Source organism: Myotis daubentonii, chromosome 15 (genome assembly GCF_963259705.1).
Source record: "Myotis daubentonii chromosome 15, mMyoDau2.1, whole genome shotgun sequence".
Classification (NCBI taxonomy): domain Eukaryota; kingdom Metazoa; phylum Chordata; class Mammalia; order Chiroptera; family Vespertilionidae; genus Myotis; species Myotis daubentonii.
Genome location: NC_081854.1, coordinates 32,698,971 through 32,718,180, shown reverse-complemented (window position 1 = coordinate 32,718,180; position 19,210 = coordinate 32,698,971). Strand labels below are relative to the sequence as shown.

The window sequence follows — 19,210 nt, the reverse complement described above, 5'->3', positions numbered from 1 at the left end:
CAACAGACATGAGCCAGTAGACGTGACTGTACAAATCGGGAGGCCCTGCACCAGTGGCTTAAAACCACTCTTTCAATGCTGCGGTGGACAGGACCTCTGCAAACCGAACGCCACACCGACCACGAAACCTAGCTGACACCTGCGGCAGTTCCGCTGGCGGGAGAACTCTCCCCTGGGCTGCAGGCTGCCCTCCCACGAGCAGCCTCCTCTGGACTCTGGGGTGAGCCTGGAAGCCAGTCTGGAGGTGACCCCTGGCTGAACTTCGGGGATCACTACCATTTTGCCTAACCAAAGGACGCCTCAAAATCTCAGGTTAGCTGCCTTATGCCCAGCATGGAGGTTCTGAGTCCTCGGCCTTCAAGACATCAGTTCACTGTGTGAGAGCTGGCCCATCTTTATTCTCAGGGAAATGCTCCAAAGACAAGCCCAACACGCCGCCCTTGTTCTCGCACACCGGTGCCAGCTTGCTCACTGCCCTGAACCTGATCTCTGTTTAGCAACCGCTTTCTCCAAGGTCACACTCACCCCTGAGGGAACCGGTAATTAGTGACTTCTCCCTCTCAGCTTCGTAGTGCGGCTGAACCTTGACCTTTTACCAGCTAGAATGAGCCGTTTACTTCTGATTTTAGCCGAGACTTAAAAACAAGAGAATTATAAAGCTAGCAAGAACTTAGAGGTAATAGCTACCCTTTAGCCCAGCAGTTCTCAACCTGTGGGTCACGACCCCTTTGGCGGTCGAATGACCCTTTCACAGGGGTCGCCTAAAACCATCCTGCATATCAGATATTTACATTACGATTCATAACAGTAGCAACATTACAGTTATGAAGTAGTAACGAAAATAATTTTATGGTTCGGTTACAACATGAGGAACTGTATTTAGAGGGCCAGAAGGTTGAGAACCACTGCTTTAGCCCAAAGAAGTGAAATTAGTTGCTTATGGTCAAAAGGCAATTGAAAAGGTTAGCAAAGTGGTAAAATCTAGATCCCGTATCTCTCAGCTTTCAGTCCATTCCTTAGAGAAATGAAATATTTAAACAAGGAGGGATTTTAGAAATTATTTAGTACAATCTCTTCATTTGAATAAACAGCCAGCGGGAATATTTTTCATTAACATACCGTGATATCACTTCTATTTAAGCTATGCTTACTCTCCAGTGAAAAACGCTACAAGCCTGTATTTAGGAATTAATAAAAACCCGAGGTTGCAGGAGCAAGAGACCGTCTGCCGCACGGCCCATGTCACAATAGACCAGACACGTGGGGAAAATCCAGCTCAACAGCGAGTACTCACAGGGTCGGTGAGCATGGTTCTCAGGTGAGATGACAGGGCAAGCACCGCTAAGCAGTTAAAAATGACTCCGTTGACCACGGAGTACCAGAAGTCTTTGGAAGGCAGCAGCATGACAAATGTCACCACAAAGTCTGCATAGACGACCAGAAGCCATGTCATGACAGCGCAGATCATGCCACAGCCGTCATGGATGAACCAGACCCTGTCAGCCGCGTCAGCCTCGGAGGAAGAGGAGGACGAAGAGTCATAATGGTCATTTTCGGTCAGGAGAGGATGGTGTTCGACATCGCGGAGCCGGTGTCCTGATGACGGCATGATTTCCCCGATGCACCCTAGAGGGGGATTGGACACAGAGCTGATAAGGCTCCCGGGGAGCACATGTAGGGCTAGCCACTGCCACAGAGGGACAAAGATAATGAGGAGAACAAGCCCAATGCAGAACCACAGCACCCAAGTTCCAGAGCCCCATGGACACGAGACTTGTACCACGGCTGCCATCCGCTATCCACACCACAGCGCTTACCTGGGTTTTCTCCATGTGATTCTCAGTTTACTTTCATTCCTCCCTCATTTTAGCTCTGATGACACGTGATCATGTTTTGGAGGTAGGCTCCCATTTTTATCTCTATCTTCTTCAACTCGATACTGTTTCTAGAACACTCTTCCTCTCTACTTTAATCTTTTAAAGTTTCCTTCACTTATTAACCCATTCTTTTGACACCTTTCCTATATTTTCTATAGTTCTGGATACCTGAGAACATGTAGGGTCCAACGAAAGGCAAGAGGAACTTGCATTTTTTCTAGCAACTTGTTTAAACGTATGACCTTCTCTTATTAGTGTTTGGTATATGAGTAGTGATACTCGTGATAAAAACAAGGGAAATAAAGTCAGAGTTCATTTGGCCTTAGCGTTCATTCAAGGGACAGAAAATCACTGGCAGCCTTTTAGCAAATGACCCAAGTGCTTTCTCAGCACAGGTGCACTGCTCATCTTTCAGACAAGCACAGAGCGAGGCCCCCCCCCCCCCCTCTATGTAGGAGCAGGAGGGGGGAGAATGGGTGCTCTTGGAGTCAAGTCTGCTACAAGTGATTACCAGCAGTCTTTGAGTCTGGGCATTTCAATATATGTACACACACACATCCTATCCTATATAATAAAACCCTGATATGTAAATAGACCAAACAGTGGAACAACTAGTCACTATGACTCGCACTGACCACCAGGGGGCAGATGCTCAACATAGGAGCTGCCCCCTGGTGGTCAGCACGCTCCCACAGGGGAAGCACCACTCAGCCAGAAGCCAGGCTCATGGCTGGTGAGTGCAGTGTTGGTGGCAGGAGCCTCTGCCGCCTCCACTGCAGGCGGGCGGTAAGGAGCAAGGGGTCCCAGACTGTGAGAGGGCACAGGCCAGACTGAGGGACTGCCCCAGTGCACGAAATTTCATGCACCAGGCCTCTAGTTTATATATATTTATTTCAGAGAGGAAAGGAGAGGGAGGGAGAGAGAGAGAGAAACATCAATGATGAGAGAGAATCATTGATCGGCTGCCTCCTGCACGCCCTCTACTGGGGATCGAGCCCGCAACCTGGGCATGTGCCCTGACCGGGAATCGAACTGTGACCTCCTGGTTCCTAGGTAGACGCTCAACTACTAAGCAACACTGGCCAGGTCATTTTTTTGTGTTTTTTTTTTTTTTTTCTTAAAGGCAACTGGAGGATAGTAATTATGAAAACATTCAATGAACAAATGCACTTACAGATGAGAGTTCTGCAAATATTTTGATAATTCCCTTTATATAAAAACATAGACTGGTATAAGAGAGAAATAAAAATGTTCCCATGTTCAGTAAAATAACACCTGCTCTTAGAACAGCAAAAATATCTTTAAAATTTTGTTAAGTAAAATAGAAGAAACTAAAAGATAAGAATTGGGTCGACCTTAGCCAGCCATTCTCTCAGGCAGGGAGCATGACTGAATGTTGACATCACCCAGATTTGCCTGCCCACCTTCCCCTGCAAACACCTCCGCTGAGTCCATTTCTCTGGCATCCCACACCCTGTAGGGCCCAATGTTTCTCTCTTCCAAGCAAGGCATCCTGGAAAGACAGCTCTCCTTCCTCCGAGGAGCACTTTGAAAGGTCTGTGAATATCAGACATGAGTATCTGCCTACCCCACTCTAACGCCTGACTCTACCAGAGGGCTGACACTATCCAGACACTTCTACTGGTCTAGGACTCTCAGGGCACACTCATCAGTTCCACTTGCAGTGCATGGACCCCTCTCCACAAGAGCTGCTGTCTTCCCTCCCTGTCGGCCTGGATGGAGGGTCTGGTCCTCGCTCCCTGTGCTCCCTTTGGTGCCTGTGTACTGTTGGCAAGTGCATGTTTGTTTACAGACAGATCAACAAGAAACTGGTACCTCTCAGATGCAATTTTTTCCTAGTGATTTCCATAAGTTTCTTACTGAATCATAACTGTACATCCAGACCTTAAGCTGAAAAATTCCTCCAACAGAACCTCTCTGCTTTACAGTGACTCCTCCAGTAGAATGCTTTCTATGAGAAACGATGCTGGGCAGTAAGATAAAGATCTGCACAGCCACATGTCCAGAGACAGACTAGCCTTTTGTCAGCACAATGTTTGTGCAGTGTGAGCGCCCCCCAGAAATCAGGACCTTGAATGGCTTCTAAAGACACATATGCTGACCAGCTGAGCCAATCCAGCCTAACCTTCCAGTGGAGGCACTGGTGCGAATGGCCAGAGTGCAAGACGCAGCCAGTGGTGCTCCGCCTTGGCTGGAACCACAAGGACACCAGCCATTGGCGTGGCAGGACATTCCTGGAGTGCATAATAGAATGCTGGTGCATAATGCTCGTGTGCTTTAGAGGCAAAGTTGTTAAATCCACTAGAAGACAAAGGGAAAAGTAGCCAGAAGTGACTTTCTTTTCAAGAATGCAAGCAATGGATGCAGCAAGGTTAAGCTGGATGTGTTCAGTTATCTGTCATCAACTGCATGAGCATTCTGCTGAGTCACTGTATCCACTTCACTAATGCAGCAGGAAGGGAGGGGAGGAAATGAAGAAACAATTCCTTTACATTGAACTAATCTAAAAATACTGGGAGCATGAGAGCAATGGTACAGTGATTCTCGATGCAAAACTAAAATATATACACTCATTACAAGAAGGCTGCAATCTTATTCTACACTAAACACCAAAATCGCTATTGATTTAATACTCCTGAAGACCATTTTTGGGAGAAACCTGAAAGCACTATGCATTGACCGATGGTCAAGAAGATGTCGCATCATCGTTTTCCACACTCCTGAAGCCAAGCTGCCTGTCCTTTCGCTAAATAAAGCCTGGTTTCACAGAGCACGAAAGCTACACTGCAGACCTCCATTATTTAAGGGGACAACCGTACAAGCAAAAACATTCCATTCCATTTATACTGAGCATTCACTTCACTTTGTGAAACTTGCTAATAACTTAACTTTCTGGTTGCCCTGCCCCACCCCTATGATACGCTCTCCTTCTAGGACAGGTGGTAAGGAAATCAAGGACAACAGGCGGAGAGAAATATTTCCTTATCACCATTAACCTTCTGTGTGGCCCGTGTGGCCTTTTCAATGGCATGCCACCAGTGTCAGCTGTCAGAAAGGCAACAGTGATTATACACCTGAATAAAGAACCACACGCTCACCTCACAAATAACTTTGAAACATTACTTGAACATTTTGCGCCTTTTCTTCAGGATCTGAAGGTACATACTGTCCTATGTGATAGGATCTGAAAGAAAATAAAAATTAATTAGAAAAGTTAGTTCTTTTATGACAGAAGAGCATACAATATTTCTTAGGGTATGATTAATTTTTGGAGCATATGTAACCAACATAACATTTTACACATAAAGTGCTATTATTGAGAACAATCCTTAACTATGAATCTTACTCCTCTAAATTTTCACTACTAGTATACTGATTCACAATCCTGAAAATTGCATATTTTAAGTCTGTCCATTTCCCCTTCTGCTATTTTAGCCTTAGTGTTGCATACAACTATTTCAAGCTGAGACCAAATCTGCCTAGCCTGCATCCCGACAGTCAACATTTGTTTTATCAGCCACAGCAAAGGGATTACAGAAAAGAGGGGCAGAATGAGACCAGGGGTAAGAAGTGCCGGATAGAAGGAGCAAGTCACGTGAAGGACCATGGTGCACGTGGGTGAGGACCACCCTCTGAATAAAGAAGCTCCCAGCTCATATCTCTCACTGGCAGGTGAGCGAGTAGACAGTTTCTCTAGAAGCACTCGTGCAGCCCAAGAGAAAAGGCCTGGAGATACCAAGATGCAGGGGTCAGATACCAACCAAGGGGTCAGATTCACTGCCACATTCCCTAAGACAAAGGCACCAGAGGACATCCTGCCATGGCTCCAAGGGCTCGGCCCAGCTCATTCTTGAATATGAACAAAGAGTCAACAGTCAGGTGTTTTGAAGAAAACCCAAAACAGGTCTCAATAAAGACAGCCCCAAAAAGAAACAGGGGGAGAAAAAGAATTCAGAGCAGGCATGACGTACAGAGAAGAAATTAAGAAGAAATAAGAAACTGTACCGGTGAAACAAAAAGAGGAACATTATGAGGCCTTCCTAGTTATTGAATAATAAAAATATGACAGAATTTTGAAACCTCAAAAGTAGGATTGGACAGAGAAAAGGGAAATCTCCCAGAAAAGAGAACTGAAGGACAAAGAGAAGGACCTCAGAGGAAAAAATAAGATTAAAGGACAGGCCGGGAGCCCATCTTCCAAACAGCAGGAGGTGGGCAGGGGCAGCCTCCCAGCTCCTCCCACAGCACAGCTCGCAGCTGGGCTTCCATTCTGCTGCCCGGCCATGTGCCTTACGGCCTGGCCATTCTGTTTTTAGCCCATATTGTAATTTTCTGCTTAAACAAGCCCTCAGTTGGTTTCTTTTCTTTTTTAAATTAAATTTATTGGGGTAACACTGGTTAGTACGTATATAAGTTCAGATGTACAGTTCTAGAATACATCATCTGTGTATTGCATTGTGTGCTCACCACCCAAAGCCTAGTCCCCTTCAGTCACCACTTATTTGACCCCCTATCCCCTCTTCATCTTTCCCATCTGGTAACCGCCATACTATTGTCTGTGGATGTGTTTTTTGTTTTATATCCCACATATGAGTGAAATCATATTGCTGTTTGCATGATATTCTCACAATCCACCCGTGCTGCCCAAATGGCAGTATCTCATCTTTCTATAGCTGAGTAGTGTCCTTTGTACATATGCACCACATCTCCTTTAGCCAATCATCTGCCGAAGGACCCTGGCTTGTTTCTATGTCTTGGCCACTGTGAATAATGATAGGGGTACAGTATTTTTACAAATAAATGTTTTCAAGTTTTTCAGGTAGATACCCAGAACGATTGCCAGGTCATATGGTAGTTCTACTCTTAATTTTCTGAGAAACTGCCATACTGTTTCCATGGTGGCTCTATTCCCACCAGCAGTGTGCAAGGGTTCCCTCTTCTTCACATCCTCTCCAACACTGTTATCACTTGTCTTATTGATGATAGCCATTCTAACAGGTGTGAGGTGGTAGCTTGTGGTTTTGATGCTTTTCCCTTATAGCTAGTGAAGTTTTCATAAATCTTTTGGCCACCTCTATGTCTTCTTGGGAAAAGTGTCTGTTCTGGTCCTCTGCCCATTTTTTAACTGAAAACAATCTAATTAAAATATGGTGGTGTTTTCTGAAACCAAGACTCCTGACTTGGACACCAGGAGGCTGGTGTGGCAGAGGGTGAAGGGATAGGGGTCTGGGAGGGATTAAGAGGCCTGGAAGGCCCTGGCTAGTATCTTAAGTGGTTAGAGCAGCGGTCATCAACTGGTGGTCCAAGGACCACTGGTGGTCCATGAGGTCCAAAAGGTTGGCGACCACTGGGTTAGAAAATTGACCCACACACATAAGGGTCATCCCTTGCCCCAGTTGGGGCAATGCGGGAAGGTAACCAATCCATGTCTCTTTCATCTCTCTTTCTTTTTCTCTGTCTCTCTCTCTCCCCCTCCATCCCTCCCGCCCACCTTCCACTCTCTCTAAAATTGAATAGAAAAAATATCCTCAGGTGAGGATTAAAAAGAAAAATATTAAAAATTAAAAAAGAGCCAAACCGGTTTGGCTCAGTGGCTAGAGCGTCGGCCTGCGGACTGAAAGGTCCCAGGTTTGATTCCGGTCAAGGGCATGTACCTTGGTTGCGGGCACATCCCCAGTGGGAGGTGTGCAGGAGGCAGCTGGTCAATGTTTCTCTCTCATCGTTGTTTCTAACTATCCCTCTCGCTTCCTCTCTGTAAAAAATCAATAAAATATATTTTTTTAAAAATTTAAAAAGAAATAAAAAGAGGCATGGAGGGTATGTTTCCTTAGTCCCTGCCACTAAACAGATCCTGGTGTTCTAGGACCCAGAGGCTGCTCAGTGCTTCCTCAGGTTTGCCGCACCCCCACCGGGGCCAGGTTCTGCAGTCAGCCTCCCCGCCCATCCCATCCATGGCAAGTCTCCTCAGGACTTGGTTCACCCTCTGTACTTACCTGTACACCCTCCCGCCCCGCCCTCAACACCACCCTAACGTATTTCCGGCTCTGAGTCCCTTCTGAACTTGTTAATAACAAATGTGGCCATAAATGCCAAGCTGCTTAAACTAATGGTGACTTTTAAAATATGGTATTTGTACACTCTGATTTTATTAAAGTACCTAAGCAACAGCCAACAACCTTAAGGGTATTCAGGAGTCAAGACCCCTCTTAGATTTACTTTTAACTGTATCTTTGATTCAGTTTCTTAATCTCTTCCCCTTACTATTTTCCTTGGCTATACACAAGATGTATATTTCTCATAAACAAACTAAAAACAACTAAGTAAACAAAAGATATCAGAGTTTTTTTTTGTGATCAGTTACTAGAAAAAAGAATTAAGTTACAAATTACTTCACTAAGGCAATGAAAAGAAAATCTACCCCAGAGTTTGGTATTCATGTTTTTATTAATATGCTGTTTGAATTCATCATTGTTTTACTATTCATACACCCACTGGTGATCTATATAAAGCACAGAAATAAGCAAATCTCTGCTTCAGACACAGAAACAGCATAAGAAACATACGCCACCTGTGAGAGAGCCACTTAATTCAAACATGGGGACAGAGAGGGGCAAACACCATCCATACTCTATGCAAGCCCCACTCCCCATGAGCAACCAAGGACAGGAGCGTGGCCCACCGGAGCTCACAAGCTAGCAGAGGTGGGAGGCAGCCTTGTAAATAATGTGCTAAGTGTTATCCCCAAATTAGGAGCAAAGTGTGGAGGGAGAGATGACAAAGACCAATCCTGGCTGCGGGAACCAGAGCAAGTGTCAGTAAAGAAGACAGAGGGTGGGCCCGGATGAACACGCAAGATATAACAGGAGGAGAGAGTAGTGCGAAAAGGCGCAGGGGGGCAGAGGAGGGCAGGGGAGAGGGAAGGGAAATGTGACCTAAGGGTGGACTCTGATGCCCAGCTAAAGAGTCTGGATTCTGCACTTCATTCTGTTAGAATGGGAGGCACCAGAATTTAGGTAAAGAGACAGATGTTTTAAAAAGATAACTGACAACCAAGTGAGACTAGGATGGAAGGAACCAGGCAAGCAGGGGGCTGCTGCTGTGATCCAGAGCAGATGATGGAGGCCAGGGCCGACAGGAGGGCAGGGCCTGAGGGGGCCGAGGCAGTTCCAGCAGAAAAAGCACAGCCACCAACGCGGAATGGCCGGGGCACCGTGTGGGGGAATAAAAGGCACTCAGAGACGTGACTGCCCTGGCTGACCCTCTCATGGAACACGGGAGCTGCAGGCTCAGCGAGAGAGTGCTGCGACTGTGGCACAAGGAATAAACTAGCAGATCTGACCAGCTGCCAACTAATAGCTGATCTCCTCCAGCCCCAACCTAGAGATAAGGAATGAGAGAGCCAGCGCAGAGGGAAGAGGTGAAGTGGGACCGGATACACTCATCCAAGAGGCCACAGAAGTGTGAGGCTGAAACCCTCGGGAGAACAGACAGGAAAGGGGAGGAACAGCCAGGAAGGAGGCCAGGAAGGAAGTTAAGGGCAGGAAGGAAGGTGGGAGCAGTCAACAAGGGGGGGGGGGTGGGGGCAGGAGATGCCGGGCGGATTCAGCTTCAGGAGTGCCAAGAGCTGCCTGGTCGGTGTGGTCAGTTGGAGCGTTGCCCCATACACCAAAAGCATGTGGTTTGATTCAGGTCAGGACACATACCTAGGTTTCGGGTTCGACCCCCAGTTGGGGCACTTGTGGGAGGTCGATGTTTCTCTCTACCCTCCTCCCCCAATCTCTCTCTCCTCTCCATCTCTCTCTCCCCTCTCCTGCCCTCCCTTTCTCTCTCTCATCAATAAACATATCATTAGGTGAAGATTAAAAAAAAAGAAGTGCCAAGAGCTTGGAGACAGGGTGGTGAGATAATTAAAGAGCATAGATAGCTAGAAGGAAAAGTGGGGCGGGGGGGGATTTTAATTTCCTCTCACTTAAAGCTATGACTATCTTAAAGAAATATTTGGTCTCACCATTTTACAGATGAGCCACCATGGTCCCACAGGATTTAAGTACCCACCCAAAGTCACAGTTAGTCTCTGGGACTCCATGAGAGATCCACCATGCTACATCTTGGTCTGACCACGCCACACTTTTAAAAAGCCTAGGAAAGCCCCAAAAGTGATTGAATGCAGCCCTGGCTGGTGTGGCTCCATTGGCTGAAGCATCAGTACGTACACCAAAAGGTGGCAGGTTCGATTCCCCATCAGGGCACATACCCAGTGGGCATGGTCAATACCTGGTGGGGGCGTGTACCAGAAGCAGCCTATCGATGTTTTTCTCTCTTAAAAATCGAGAGAGAGAGAGAGAGAGAGAGAGAGAGAGAGAGAGAGAGAGAGAGCTAATGTTTTAAAAAAGTGACTGAATATAAAGAGAATGAAGAGTATATGCCTACGTAAACTAATCAGACTATCAGACTAAGAGACTATAAGTTAAGAGATCCAGCCATGCTTGTTCGGTTTCTTTTTTATTTCTAATTTGTACTTATTTGAACGTGTCCTACAACTACAAACGCAATGCAGGCTCACTTTTATCTGTTTTTAAAGAATGAGGGTCCAGTCCTGGCCAGGTGGCTCAGTTGGTTGGAGAGTCATTCCATTCACCAAGGACTGCAGGTTCGATTCTGGTCAGGGCACATACCTAGGTTGTGGGTTTGCTCCCCAGTCAGGATACATACGGAGGCAACCAACCACTGTTTCTCTCTTTCTTCTACTCTCCACCTTCCTCTCTCTTTAAAAATCAATAAAAACATATCGTGAGGTGAGGATTAAAACTAAAAAAAGAATGAGGGTCCAAGTGTGCAGACTCAGGGAGGTGACAGCTGACAGAGAATGGCTCTTCTTCCCTAGATTGGAGGAAGACGGGGAGACTGTCGACAAGATGGACCGAAGCTAAAGAGGGTCACGCTCCATAGCACTGTGTTCTGAGCAAAGAACAGCTACTGAGACGGGGGACAGGCGGCTGGGGGAGGGCAGCCAAAAGAAGGGCTGAAACACAACACTGGGCACAGACAGTGCTGATAACGGCCAGTTTCTAATAAGGTGATGAGAACTGCTACCCCTTTTATCCAAAAGCCTGACCCAGCGCTGCAAAGGCTTACACGGGCTGGAGATTAACAAAGATGACAGAAAACCAGGGTATCAGAGGCAAGACTTGGGCTAGAAAACCAGAGTGCGGATGACGGGTGAGGCCTGAGAACCAGGAGACAGAAGACCTCAAGGAACTGGAAGTCCTGGTGAGAATGAGAACCAGATTTGGAGAAAGTGACACGATAGCCAGGGGGACTGAGGCTGGCGGACTTTTTTGTTTGTTTGTTTTAAATATATTTTTACTGATTTCAGAGAGGAAGGGAGAGGGAGAGATAGAAACATCAATGAGAGAGAATCATTGATCGGCCGCCTCCTGCACGCCCTTTAAGAACTCAGAGAAGGTGCCATTCGGATAACGATGACATCTCAAATATGGCCATGCAAGCAGGTTGATAAACAGAAGGGGAGTGAAGGGAGGATGCAAGAACTTATGCCCCAGGTATGTCACCAACCTGAAGGATAAGCGAACCAGGATGGGCCTGAGTTAGGGTGGGGAACACTAAAGAGAAAGCCAGAACCCGCACTGAATTTGGTACAAGTACTGAGCATCCAGTTACTCTCCCAGTGTATTTACTGTATTTATGTTCTTAAATGTTCTTTCCATCAATTTACAATCATGAAAGATTTAGTTAGTGCTTTCAAACCCTACCAATAATGTATATCACGTGAAAACACTATTTTCTTCTCAAATTACTGAAGCTAAAGAACAGAATATTAACCTCTAAGGAAAATCCCAACAGAGTAGTAAGCTAACCAAAGCCAAGTCTCATTATCCTTACTGTGAACAGTAAAAGCATTAATCTTCCTAGCAAGGTCTTTTACACTAAAGTACTTAATCACACAAAACAGCACTCAGATAACACATATCAAAAAGATGCCAAGCTGAAAACACAACAGCAAAAAGCCATGGGACTGTGAGAGGAAAGTCCATCTCATGAATGGAGGGTGGGGGCTGGGAGTAGAGAGTGGGGGAGGGTGGCGACAACTCTGAGTTTTTCTCCTTTCTCACCAGCCACACTCTATCACTTACGAGATACATAGATACCTGCATAGATACCCAAATGTTGGGAGTGCCCATGCTCAGTCCCGGTTTTCCCTTTTATGTATATGCTTTCCAAATGGTCTCACAGGATCTTAGCCCCATGTAGTTAAAAATCGGTATATATTTAAAAAAATGTATATCTGGGAAACTTCAAAACTAATAATACATCGCTAAGTATATCCAACTGACTCCTCAACAACGCCACTGTAGGAGGGTCAAAGCAGAGCCCCACCACCACCACCACCACCACCACCAACAAACTTATGACCCACTCTTCCCACCTTAATAAAGGGCACCACCATCTGGTGGTCAAGGTCAAAACACAGGACTCACCTTTTATTTAACTCTTTCCCCCACCTCCACAGCTATCCAAAGCAAGTCCTGTGGATTCCACCTCCAAAACCCACCCAAATCTGACCCTCTCTTCCATGTCCCCACCTAGCCAGATCAAGGCACCTGAGCCCTCACCTGGACTCCTAATCAGTGCTGTTCTACACTCACTGCCTCCACTCACCCACCATCCATTTCCCCATCCAGCACCAGAGTACATTTTTACTGAGAAATCAGATGGAGTCGATCTCTCACTTAAAACCATCCCATGTCTGCCTCTGCAGTTAGAACACAAGCCAAAGGCCTCCCCAGGGCCTATAAAATCCTACCCATTCTGTAGCCTGCTGACCTCACCTCTTACCGTCTCCCCTTGCTGGCTGTCTTGTTCCTTTGTCAGATACCTCAACAGAATATTCCTTGTAATATCCCCAGTCCATCCCTTCTCACTACACACGCCGCAAATATTTGTTGCATGAATGAGAGAATCAGGGAGCGTGCTTGAGGAAGGCAAGAAAAAGTAGAACTGAAGCCCATGGGAACATGAAAGAAATACGAAAGAGGATCAAAGTGGGAGATCCAGCATGGGGGCTGGGGTCAGAAGGTCGGGGAGCCTTGGAGAAAAGAGTAGGAGAGAAATGTGGAAGGATTAAAGGGAGAGAGGGAGAAGGGGAGGAAGAGAGAAGCCCACACTAGTGGGGGGTTTTCTGGGGAAGCACCAATTGGAGATATGTCACCTGGAGCACCTAGGCTGGATAAGGCATCTCAAAGGCTTGTTCACACACACAGCAAAGGGTTCACTTTGTCCCTGTTCTAGAGCCACAGCCTGACCCAAAGTCAAACGGAGCAGCAATTTTTAAAAACCCTAACATTGTAAGTAAACCCTCAAGAATTCTAAATCCAGAAATAAAAAGCGCCCCAGAGTTCTAAATGTCCTGTCCCAGGGAATAACTGAACCTGAGTGATGCTAATGAATCTCAACCTCCTTCTGTATTTTCCTAACTTATTTAATATGAATTTAATTTTAGAACATCAGATTCACCCAAATCCAAAGTACAACAAACATTTAGCTCTTAGTTGCAAGTTAACAACAATGTAAAACATAGAAGGTGAAAGGAAAGGCCAATTACTGAATATCCATTGTATGTCAGGAGCTTTATACACACTATCGCACTCCTGCCACTACCCTAAAAGCTGGACGATACTATTAGCATTTTAGGGATGAGGAAATTGAGCCTTAGAGCTGAAGTAACTTGCCCAAGTTCACAGCCAGAAAAGGGTGGAGTCAGGACTGTTTTGACACCAAAGCCCATATTCTTGCATTAAAATACACTGCCTCCCAGAGCACTTGGTTTTAGAAAATGCATTCTGTAATGAATAAATTGAATTTGGGAAATAAGGAACTCTAAGAATTCAAAACATTTCAACAAAGAAGTGATACTGTAAAAGCCTGTCTCAAGGGAAACCGAAAGCTTCTCTATTCTGCCTGCCCCCTACTTACTGAGTGTTGCAAATGAACTGCGCCCTTTCCCAGAAAGAACCAAACCACCAGCTCAACACAGGAGTGGCCTCTCCTTCCACTTACTGATGACACTCCTCACACAGACAGTATTTATTAGGTACCTTTGACCCTCTAGGCACACACTCCTCCCGGCGCTCTAATCCTCCTCTCCTCACCTTTGCCACAACCCAAGCTTGGGCACCCTCACCTCTGCCTGTACAGCTGCTGAATCCTAACCTCAGAGGGTTTCCAGGTGCCAACCACCCTCTAGCTGCAAGAGTTGTCATCAAAATCACAGCCTGAGTTACAAAATCAATCTGGTCCCAAACCCGGGGACCATGGCATTCAAGGCCCCCCTGAACCTGCTCCCCCTACCTTTCCAGGCTGTCTTCACCACTCTTCCACACAGTGCTCATTCAGGCTCCCCTTGCCACATGCCCTTCACAGCTCTGTGCTTTTGCTCCTGCTATTTCCTCCAATAGAAGACTCTCACTCGCTTCCTAGCCAAATTATTCATTAATCTAACATTTACCAAGCAACCACTTCATTTCATGCAAGGCACTGGAAGATAACACAAGTGTTTTCAAAACTAAAAGGTGCTGTACCAATATAAGGCATTCTCTTGGCCCCATAAGGAGTCTGGATTTTATAAGACAATGAACAGGATTCTACTGAAGGCTTTTCAAGATGGAATGAAGCATAAGCAAGGCTAAGATTAGTAAGACAAGAACATGTTTGTAGAAAGAAGCAAAGAAGTCAATGAGAGGAAATCAAAGAGGCAAGTGAGTAAATGACTAAATGCTTATCCCATAACAGGCAGACCAAAGAACAGATACAAGGTGACATTGGGAAAGAGGGATTATCTCTTCTTCAGAGGCAAGGGGATACACAAGACTGATGAATATTCAGGTATTTTACCTAGAAAGGATTGAAAGTTGAGAGAACTCTCCCAGTGGCCTTTGTCTCCTCCATGATCTAGAAGACAATCGTTTGTCAATGGTTGAAAAATACATATATTTTTTTGAGGAAGGGACCATGAGAGCAGGAAGGATGCTATGCAGTAAAGAATTTAACCTTGCCCAAAAGGGGATTTGGCCTTTGTCCTCAGCGGACAATCTGATTTTCAGTGGGGGCTGGCCACACAAGAAAGACTAACAATTCAATTTAATTTGAGGCTTTGAGTCATGCAGTATCAGTTGACCTGGAAACTGAGATCAAGCAAGTGAGCGATCAATCAATCACAGGTGGAACCCCAATAAAGACTCTGAACACCCAGGCCCAGGTGAGCTTCCCTGCTTGGCAATACCTTGTGCATATCGTCTCACAGAAGCCCCACCTCTGATACTTCCCTGGACTCTGTCCTACAAGCCTCTTACCTTGGCTGCTTTTAGTCTGTATCCTTTCCCTGTTATGAACCATAACTGTGAGAACAACAGCCTTCGGTGAGTTCTGTGAGTCCTTCTTCCCAATAATCAAACATTAGGGTGGCTCTGGGAATCCCCAAACTTGCAGCTGATGCCAGCAGTGAGGGTGGTCTTGTGTGGACGGTTCCTTCTAGACTCTGTAGCTGACTGACTCTCACAGCTCGCCTGAACTCTTCTCAGGGGCTACAGCTGAAGGGTCACACAGCAGGTTAACACTGACCCTGGACACTGGCCTTGGGGAAGGCGGGAGTGAAAACGAGTGTTTAGATTTTATGCTCTGCTCTAGTGTTGGAATTTTTTACAAGCATGTGTTCCTTTTATAATTAAACATCACTTTTAAGAAACACATACCCAAAAAGCTGCTTCAAGATAATTATTCTGTAGAGACGTTCAGCACAGATTGGAGCAGGGAAGCTCTGGAATCATCAGGAAAACTGCTTCTCAATTTATCCCAAACATTAACTTTGTATGTGAACTTATTTCTAACCCCCACTTCATCCAATTAACAAAGATTCTATTACTTATGTCACCAAAGAGTCCAAGCCTGCAGTAACAGTTTCAATAAGAATGTAAAAGTATGTCCATACTTTTGACTAAGTCAAGACTGTTCTTACATAAATTTCCGGCCATTCTATTCATGCTAATACAACCGTGTGCCACGTAACGACATTTCAGTCAACAACGAACCACATATAGGGCGGTCGTCTCCTAAGATTATAATGGAGCTGAAAAAGTCCTATTGCCTAGTGACGTCATAGCACAACACGTTTCTCACCTGTTTGTGGTGATGCTGGTCTAAACAACCCTACTGTGCTGCCAGTCACATAAAAGTACTGATATACATGTATGTATAGTATACAATACACAAAAATAATAATAAACTACTATGTTACTGGTTTATGTGTTCACTACACTATATTTCTTATAGCTGGAGTGCACCTTCTACTTATAAAACGGTATGCCATGACACATGACAGCAGCCTCACACATCTGGTTTACTGCGTCTCTTAACTGCATAATTTTCTCTTGTGTTTGCCTTAATCTTGTGTTGTACAGCAACACGATATATAGGTTTGCAGCCGAGGAGCAACAGGCTATGCCATATAGCTTAGGTGTGCAGTGGGCTATACCACCTCGGTTTGTGTAAGTACACTATATGATGTTCACACACAACATCATCACCTAATGATGCATTTCTCAGAATGTATCTCTGCTGTTAAGTGGTGCATGACTGTATCCCTAGAAGAGGATTTCTGCTTTTACAGTGCACTGATTAGCATGGCTGTAAAGGTGCAATTCACTAACTGTAATCACAGGCAGGCTATGAGTCACTGGTAATAGAACACATCTCTATACATTTTTACCCACTTTGCCTTCCTATGAAACATCTGCACAGAGTTCCAATTGTTATATGAATTCTCTAGGAAATTACCTTTTCAGGAGGTCTTATTCTCCTCCATCTCTCAGCCCAAAAGTCAATGGGGACCTACCAGTCTAACTCCAAAAAGTACACAATCCAAATATAACTTCAATTTTCCAGAGTGTTCAAGAAATGCAACTTATCACTGTGTTCCGTTCCATTTTTCAAATATCTCAATAGCCAGTCACTTTAAACAAGTTGTAACTTCCTAACAAACAAACTTAACAAGGTGACTTTTTTAAAGGTGACTTTAGATAAAGTAAAAGTTGTAAGACAATATCAAAAAATCAAATTCATCTGTGAGGTGAAGAGTTTAGGGAAAAAAAATGTTTTGAGCTAGATTTCTAGACTACCTGAGACAATAAGAGTAAAACAGATACATACATGTGCATTAAGTACATACACTAAGCAGAATGCAAATGTAACCACTTAGCATCGGGTTGGAAAGCATTGTACACAACCGGGACAGCAAAAGAAGCTACAAGGCAGGTGTATCAGCAGTTCTTCCTATGCTCCGATTTAACTACCATAATAAACTGGTTGCTCATAAACCAATAAAGTGTGTCCACCCAAGAGCAAAAAGAGACTTAGTTCCGGCAGCAACGACTTTTCAAGAAGAAGAGCCTTAGCCACACTCAGAGCAGATGCAGACGTTGTCTTGAAGCTGACCTGACTGTCCCGGATGCCCTGACCGGAAATCGCCCCAAAGAACACTGATGGGGAAGGGAAGATAATGAGAAAGATGTACAAAGAATAAAAAAGTTAAAAACTGAAAAGGGAAGGAAGAACAAGAGCATTCAGGAAGCCACGCACCATGTGGGAGAAAGCCCATTGTAATATATGCCCATAAACAATTCTTTACAGCTCACAGGAGGGTTTATAGCCATTCGCTCTTCCAGCCCTGACAACAACCCGTTATTAGAGGAGAAAACAGTGGCTCGGGGAGCTTACTGTCACGCCAAGGTCAGGGACAAAACTGGGGCTGCAATTCGGACCCTCTCCCGAAAGACGGACTAAGGAGCGACAAGGAGGCACCTGGGGACGTCAAGTGCACGCACCGAAGTGCCCCTGAGGAATCCGGGAGGCTGCAGATGACAGCGGGCGGGGTGGGGAGAGGGCGCAGGGGCAGGTAGTGGCCAGGGCACCTGGGCGTAAGCAGGAGCCCATCCGGCCCGGCCCAGCCCAGCCCGGCCCGCCGCACTCACCCGAGGCCCGGGCGGGGTCGCCCGGCGCTGCGGCTCCTCCCGGCCAGCGGCGGCGGCGGCGGCGACTGCAGCGGCCGAGGCAGGGACGCATCATGCGGCCGCGCTCATGGCCGGGCCGGAGCGGGCCGCGTGGCTCGGAGCGGGCCCGTCCGGTCGGGCCGAAAGAAGGGAGGTGGCCGCGGAGCACACACCAGAGCCCAGAACCCTGCCTGAAGAGCACTAGCAGTGCGACCCCCGGAAGTGAACCCGCGAGGTCAGCGGCGTCGCGCCTGCGCAGTTCAGGCTGCCCCCCGGGCTCCCGGCCGCGGAGATGGGCTCGTGAGGCGCTCTCCGGGACTCAGTGGCCAGGGTCTCTCTGGAACAGGGGCTCCTAAGGAGTGGCAGTTCCCTGAGAAAGTCAGCTTCCAGTCGCAAGCTGCCCTTGCTAAAGTAAAGGATCTCCAAACTGAGATCCGGAAGGGAAAGGACGGGGGCTACGGGCTGCCGCAAGGTCCAACCCACGCGTTGAGCTGTCATCCAAGGTCCAGAGTTCTTCCCAAGTGGCTGGAGCCCGCGGCGACCTCTTAAGGAACTGTCAGCTTTAGGTGTGGCCTGCAGGGTGTGCGGGAATGAGAGCTCAGAAAATGGGGACATGGAAACCGCAATGAAAAAGATGGAGGTAAAAGTATATGAGGAAAAGGGGAAGCATAGCCGGCTGGTGTGGCTCCGGTGATTGAGTGCCCCCCCCCCCGGACCCCCCCACCCCCGTCCCCGGGCACCAAGAGATCCCTGGGTTGATTCCTGGTAAGGGCACATGCCTGGGTTGTGAACTTCATCCCCAGTAGGGGGCGTGCAGGAGCCAGCCAGAGGATGCTTCTCTCTCATGGACGCTTCTATCTCCCCCTTCCTTCCTCTCTTGAAAATCAATAAAAAGATACTTTAGAAACAATAAATAAATAAATAAACAAACAAACAAACAAACATACAGTTCTCTGGTTTAAAAAGAAAAGAAAAGGGGAAGCATACTGGACTGGGGATTGGAGGCCTGGCACCTGGAGTCTGCTGAGGCTCAAAGAGGGACCTGGATGTCAGAACATCCCAAGGATTCCTTCCAGGTGATGTCCTGAATATTTAAAGGTAGACACGTTTTTTATTTATTTGGGTTTCCTATAATATTTGGGGCAACTGCTGCAGGTCTGGGAAGTAGATGCTCAGTGTTTGTTGTTAAACTGGTAAGTACTGACTAAATTGTATGAGAAAAGCAGTAATTGCAGTTAAAGAATCTATGAG

At 46.3% G+C, this 19,210-nt stretch overlaps 1 protein-coding gene across 4 annotated transcripts in view; it reads right to left on the bottom strand.

The window, feature by feature from the left end:
- The window catches only part of ZDHHC7 (zinc finger DHHC-type palmitoyltransferase 7), a 34,910-nt gene extending 16,445 nt beyond the window's left edge, over positions 1-18,465 (bottom strand). The window contains exons 1-3 of one of the 4 annotated variants that reach the window (XM_059667169.1): positions 17,942-18,465; positions 4,997-5,082; positions 1,295-1,626 (exon numbers count right to left, since the gene is read on the bottom strand). In XM_059667169.1, the coding sequence (XP_059523152.1) occupies positions 1,295-1,609 (315 nt within the window). In that variant the 5' untranslated portion in view covers positions 1,610-1,626; positions 4,997-5,082; positions 17,942-18,465. Of the gene's footprint in view, positions 1-1,294; positions 1,627-4,996; positions 5,083-14,267; positions 14,316-15,268; positions 15,466-17,794; positions 17,902-17,941 lie in introns of those variants that run through there. The other 3 variants (XM_059667171.1, XM_059667172.1, XM_059667170.1) reach the window with 3 other exon arrangements.
- Positions 18,466-19,210: the final 745 nt, after the last annotated feature.